Source organism: Crocodylus porosus, unplaced genomic scaffold (genome assembly GCF_001723895.1).
Source record: "Crocodylus porosus isolate Cpor-Errol unplaced genomic scaffold, CroPor_comp1, whole genome shotgun sequence".
In the NCBI taxonomy this organism is placed as follows: domain Eukaryota; kingdom Metazoa; phylum Chordata; order Crocodylia; family Crocodylidae; genus Crocodylus; species Crocodylus porosus.
The window spans coordinates 31,416,314-31,423,288 of NW_017728914.1; the positions used below are offsets into that span (position 1 = coordinate 31,416,314).

At 40.2% G+C, this 6,975-nt stretch overlaps 1 protein-coding gene across 7 annotated transcripts in view; it reads right to left on the minus strand.

Annotated features, from left to right (window-relative positions):
• The window catches only part of FAM13B (family with sequence similarity 13 member B), a 65,132-nt gene that overhangs the window by 47,126 nt on the left and 11,031 nt on the right, over window positions 1-6,975 (minus strand). For all 7 annotated transcript variants that reach the window (XM_019535153.1, XM_019535154.1, XM_019535157.1 and 4 more), the window contains 2 exons: window positions 1,811-1,977; window positions 371-561 (listed from right to left, as the gene is read on the minus strand). In XM_019535153.1, the coding sequence (XP_019390698.1) occupies window positions 371-527 (157 nt within the window). In that variant the 5' untranslated portion in view covers window positions 528-561; window positions 1,811-1,977. The remainder of the gene's footprint in view (window positions 1-370; window positions 562-1,810; window positions 1,978-6,975) is intronic.

The following is a 6,975-nucleotide window of genomic DNA, read 5'->3' on the forward strand; positions in this document are numbered from 1 at the left end:
CAATTTATAAACCCAATAGCCAAGTAAACATTCTTCAGCCTCAAAATACACAATTTCCCCAAAAGTACTGTGGTTAGCTGGCTATCCTCTCTAAAGCCTATGAATTCAATCAAGCAAAGAACAGAAGTGCAACACATACAAGGCAGAAGATGAGGCAGGTGGCACCTTAAGACTAACTGGTTCTGAGGCATGAGTTTTCATAGGCATCAACCTACACTGGCAATGATTGGATTGGCAGAAAGAAAAGATTTTTGGCCCACAAAACCCCAATAGTTGCTCAAAGAAATAACAGAAATAGGAGTGTGTTATACTGCTTGAAACCAATTGGGACAAAACATCTCACTTACAAACACAACACGGAAATACATACCATGTTCCTCAATATAGTCCACCACATGGCGGACTATGAACGGAACCTCATTGTCTGGTTGCCCTTCCTGCTGCAGCTCATCAAGTGGAATTCCAAATATTTTGTTAGCAAGAACAGAGTTGCAGTTACTCAAGGAAGGGGAGGAACTCTTCCTCATATCTTTTTGCAGCCAAAAATCAAAGCTGTCTCTTCTGTCAAGTGAACAGAATTAAAACTAAGACAATGGTTAAAGCGCACACAACTCAGAAAATGAGATACCCTGTTTTCCACATACGCATGTTCATAAGCATTTAAATACTTTCCAACCTCTGACAGGTCATGATAGGACAGTTTTTCTGTGGAGTTACTGATCTAAATTCATCAAAATTATGTGAACAGTGGAGATTATTATTCCACATACAATGTCAAAGTAGCAAAAGCAAAGTAGATTTGAACCTTATATATTAACTAAATCAGAACTGAATAGCATAAGCTTTTGTAAGCAGTAGGTTTACTTCACTAGATGCTGTGTAGTAGCAAAGGACTATTCAGGAAAAGGTTAATTACTGTTTCAACTGACGTTCTGGAGTAACATTTTTTCTACTTTATTTCTGATATTAGCAGGACTTAAAAAACCCAGCTCAGGAGGATTTTCTGCTATTAGAGCGCAAATCTAAGTACCAAGGTGCCAAGCATAGTTTTGTTCTGACAACTTAGCTATTCAAAATGGAGCTGCATGAAAAGTTGTCTGGTGTTATACAACTCCAAGGCCACCAGAATTTTGAGCGGCTCTGGGACTCTGCAACCGAAACTGTGGTTTTGAAAAAGACCTTTCGGTTTTCAAGCCAGTGTCTAAGTAACCACAGAATACTCATCAACTTCAAACTCTTTTTACTGAAATTTTCTTTCCCATAATAATGACCCGAGTCTCCAAGACTAACGACCTCATGCTAGCAATCCAGGAACTACATGTAGATCTTTCCTTAATTTATAGCACAGCTGTTTGAGAATATTTGCAAGGCAACACACTTCAGACTACAGAAAAGAAAAATGCCTCATCAGCAAGCAGTTGCTGATTCAGCTTTTCAGTAAAGTCACAGATCAATACTGAAATATACTAAAGATTACCAGGGAAAGATTCAGAATAGGTATGTATTATTAGGCTGACAATGCTAAAGCAAAATTATGATATAACAGAAGAAGCTGCCCTCTTTTGGGCAAATACTACTGAAAGGAAAACAGTGCCCCTATAGACAGTAGCATGCCCATTTATGTGCATGTTTTAAATACTGTAGGAAGCATTTTTTAAAACAATTAATAAAAATGTGTCTTGCAAGTGATAAAATTAATCCTCTAGTCTCTGCTTAACTGTCAAGTTATTGCCTGAAACATCAGGCAGACTGGAATCTAGCCACATCATTTTTCAAAAAACAAAACCATCGAGTCATTTAAGGGACCTACCTCAGAGGACTTAAACACCCACGTTTAAAAAAGGTTTTCTGCGCCAGCTGCCCTCACTGACCAAGCATTTTTTTGTCATTTATGGTTGTTTAAGATTATGGCAGAAGATCAGCCTGTAGTTCCTCATTGAAGAAGAGCAGAACTCGATCAGTACTTCAGCAGTTAATCTAAAATAGAGGAAACATTGTAGGATGTTAATGCTTTAAACATTTACATTTAAGCAATTAAATGACAGGTCTACTTATAAGAGATTTTAAAAGACTCTCACTCCTGTTTTACTTGGATTTGTCTTGGTACATTAAACATCAGAGCACAGCGACTCCACCAGCTTGGTTCATGTAGTAATATAGACAGGCATGAACCCCTGCTTACACAACTGCTGTTATGACCTTAAATCATGTGTCATATTAATCTTCATCACTGCAAGACATCAAGAACAAAAGCTAACCCATTTTTAATCACACTAACAAATACATGCTAATGCCATGAGCTAATTCATGCATCATATTAAAAAAAAATTAAGGATCCCAGATACTTGAAATGTCCTTTAGTTAAAACTATGCCTTGCCTAGATGAAGAAACTGATCTCTAGAACCAGTCTAGAAGAAACTGATCTCTAGAACCATTCTAGAAAGACTATTCTAAAATAATTTCCCATGTGAACACTCTTCTGGAATAAATCATTCCATTTATTGACCAGAGTAAATAGAGCCTGGCATAATCGGGTTAGGGTATAACCATAATACAATTAAAACAGCCAAAGACGTAACACAGACATGATGAACATTTTAGAGAGCCAAAATGACAGTTTATCAGATATATACCAAAAGACTAAAGGCAAAAAGTAAAACAAAAAATAGGAGGTACATGGCAGAAGCTCCCCAGGTATGAGGGCAGTACCCTTATAAGGGCATCAACCTAACCCTGCAAGCAGCTTGGAAATGAGACGTTTTGTACTACAGTTAGGAAATCCATCTTTCATATCTATCTCTGGCTAGAATGTTAGTCACTTTTGGGTTCAAGATTCCTCCTGTTTCAAGAAGAGGAACAGTATTTCCTGTTCTTCCTTCTCCCCTGGCTCCCACCCCTCCCTTCCCACCATCTACAAAAATTATGAGCTGTTAGGATGATGAAAGTCTTCTTCCTCATTCAGTGTACCTAAATAACTTGATTTTGACTTGACTCTTAATAGCAAAACAAACAAGCCATTAATTTTACTCTACTGCCGCTTGGCAAAGCTTTGAGAAACAGCAGAGTCACTGGACCCACCTGCAACTTGAGGAAGCTAAGTATCTATTTAAAATCAGTAGGTTGTTTTCTAAACTAGAGAAGAAAAGGGAATGTTTTTAATAGGGGTGCACCAACAGAGAATTTGAGCTGATACCAATGGCCGATTTTTAACAAGCCATATCAGCTGACACTGATCCAATTCTGATATGTAGCCGAGCAGCATGGAAAGCAGCTGGGTTCAGCTGTAAGTCTGTTATGGGAGAAGGAGAAGGGAAGGAATGGGTGGGGGGCAGATTGAGGCCCCCCCACAGTGAGGGAGGGAGTAGGGCTGAGGCAGAGGCAAGCACTGCGCAGCCGGAGCGGAGTGCGTGACAGAACCCACAGCAGCAGCCCGCCTTCACCCCACACAGATCCAGGGGCAGATGCCCTCATGCCCTCCCAGGGTACAAGTAGCTGCAGGAAACACCCTCCCCCTCCCCACCACAAAGAAGCCGTTCCTGGCCCCATCCTGTCCTGGCTGGGCAGCACTTGTCCCTGCCTCTGCCCCACTCCTCCCTCACTGCGGGGGCCTCAAGCTGCACCCCGCCCTCCCCTCACCAGCCAGACCCAGTTGCTCTCCATGCTGCTATGCTGTGCTTCTGGCCACTTGCGTGCTGCACTGCAGCTGCGTGCATGCACGGGCGTTTATCAGTGGCATTATCGGCCACATCATCCAAAAGAAGCCAATTGCTGATACAGTTGATTTTCCTTATATCAGTGTTGATCCAATATGGGACCAATGTACTGGTGCACCTCAAGTTTTCAATAACAGGTTAGCTCTGATGAAACAATAGTTTCAACCTTTTATTCACCAGGGAAAACAGGCCTGCTCATTACTAATCAGTATGTTTTGGGGATGTTCGTTTTAGCTGTGTTGGTCCAAGGACATAGGCAAACAAGGTTCTTTGGGTAAATGCGGTATCTTTTATTAAACCAACCAAATAGATGAAAAAATTGTCCTTTGCACCAGCAGACTCTGCCCATGCCTAAAGAAGGGTGTTTGTGCCCTAAAGTTTGCAAAGGACAATTTTTCTAACTATTTAACTGATCTAATAAAAGATGCCACATTTACCCAAAAAACCTTGTCTTACTAATCAGTAAGTATCTGAAGACAAACAGGCAGCACTAGATGAAAGCTGCATATATCTGTGAACTCCAACTCAAAATTTGCCTATGTTTTTTCACACAAGGAATAGAGAAAAAAAAAAATGACCCTTTACCAAGTGCACACTTTATCTTTATTTTAATTACAAAACATCCAGAAGTGGGGGAAATGGAAGCAGAACTTGTGCTCCAAGTTAGTAAAGAGAATCCTCTTTCCTAGATGCTTGGTTGGGGCACCTTGTTCACTTGCTCACTGTCAACGTGACTGAGATTTAGGGTCAGGGAGGAATTATCCCCCAAGTACAGATTGGTGTCTCCTTCAGCATCCTGGGTAACCTGTCAGGATCATCTGCACAGGTGTCACCTAATCAGTTCCCTGCAAGGCTTTCTGCAGAGACCCTGGACAGCATTAACACTTCAGTTACCCCTGTTCTCTGCCTGTGTTAGACAACAGTTTGAGCTCCTCAAATGACTAAATGCTTTAGTTTAACTAAGCCTATTGGATTCAGTACAGCTGTACCTGGGGAAAGCTTAGTAGTCTGCCATGCACAGGAAGCTGGGCTAGAGGATTTAAGGGTCCTCTCTGGACATTAAGGGAAACTATGTTGCAGGTTTGAATGTTTATTATTTGTTTGTCATATTAAGTACATAGATTCCTATTAAAGAAAATGTTTCAATCAAAGAATTAAAGAAACAGTATCTGTCCCAAAGCCCTAAGGGAATAATGTGGTCTGATGAGTATTTGCACCTGTATTTTTAGTTTTTAAGTTTTTAGCAAATGCAAAACAATCCCTTTAATGTAAGATGCTTACCCTGAAAAGAAATAATGACATTCGACTCAAGCTAAATTCTGTGCAACAGTTTTGTGTTTAATAGGCACAATGGGAATATTTTTAAAAACTAAATTATGATTTTCCCCAACCATAAAAATATCCACTTAAAAAAACCCTTAGAACCTGAAAAACCCAGCGAAAGGGGTCACAAAAATGACACAACCCACCCACCCCCCCCACATAATATGCAATTCCATTTATCTGAACATTCATTCCCTCAAAACACAAGCACTCATTGTCCAAAATAAGAGAGCTTGCAATTCTGTAAAAGCACAATAATAATCTCTCCAGTCTATTAAAAATAGGCCTATAGTTTTGTTGTTTGTGCCCTTAGAACCAGACATACTTTCGCCCACTTTTTTACTTTTCCAGAACACAGCTCATTATAAAGTTTAAGCCTAACCAACCTGTATGCTAAATCCTACTATAATTTCATGCTAGACTTAGTACACCCAACTCTCATGTCTTAGCTTTACAACTTTCTGTTTTATACAGATAAACCGTTAACCTTTTAATACCAGAAAAGAAGAAAAGAAACTCAGCTCCCTAATTTTGAGACACTAACAAAGAAAGGGAATTTAGGATGCTCTCTATCCAGACTGCTAAAAACTCTTGTCCATGTGCTTGTCATTTCACACCTCACATTACTGCAACATCCATTTCAGACCTTGACAAATGGGGACAAGCTTGCCCCATGCTGCAAAAGTCAGTGTCTTTGGCTGTCACTATGACCACATCACCTGTTTTTTACATCCTCAGGGCTCTCCCCTGTGTATCACAAACATGACTACTCAATATCACTTCCAAAGTCCCTCACAGCCTATCTCCCCCCATACATGATCAAAATGCCAATTCCCATTCCTAATTAGCCCATGATGCCAGGTTCCATCACCCACTCACTGAGTTTTAAAAACAAGCACCTTTGAGCTTTCTTCCATGCATTTCCCTATAAGCATCTGCAAAACTACTGAATTAACCCTCTTCAAATCGTCCCTTAAAACTTGTGCTGTGAATCCTATAGAAACACAGCAGCATCATCCAGTTTTGCTGGGGTGCTTGGGGAAGTGGACTAGCAAATCTCCTTTGTCAAACAAGCAACCGCAAGGCCTCCAATAGTCCTGGAAGAATTTTCTAATTTGTCATAGCATGCTTCTCTCTCAAATTCTTAACTGAAAAGAGCCACCAGGAGCAATCATTTCTTTAAACTGCTTATTTTGTGATGCATTAGAAGGAAATATTGATGTAAAACAGAGCTGCAAGTATCTTATCAAATTTATAGTCTCATGGGATGTTTATTAAAATGCTGTTTTCTTGAGGCACCAGAGACAAAACATAAGTTTCTCCTGCTGCAAGGCCTAGGACAGGGCTTGCATTAGAAAAAAAACACCCCTTTCAAATAGATCCAGGTTCTGCTTTTACACTACAGCCAGACTGTTTTAGCCAATTAAACATTGCGAAGTCAAAAAATAGCAAGTCTGTTTGAGATGAGCACAAATCTCTTCTGCACTGCTATATAGCAACTCCTGACAAAGTTAGTTATACTTAGGAATTAAGGTTTTCATTACTCCCTCCATTCAGTTTATCACTTCCTACCACTTTAAAAGTAACTTACCTAAAAGTAGAGAATAAATTCAAAAACTGGTATCTACTAACTTCTAACTGCTGTCACGTTTACTCAAGTAAAAACTAAAATCATAAAAATCAGCACCTGCTATTTTCTACACAGAAGTCTAAAAATGAAGATGAGCCCTCCAGTTTTACAGAGCCATGCTATCAGATGCTGCCCATCTTCCAGAGTATTGTAGCAAATCAAGACCATTGACCACAAGATGAACATGAGCCTGCAATGCGATGCTGCGGCTAATAAAGCGACCAAAACGCTGGCGTGCATCCATAGATGCTTCTCGAGCAAATCCCGGGACGTCATTCTCCCCTTGTACTCGGCCTTGGTGAGGCCGC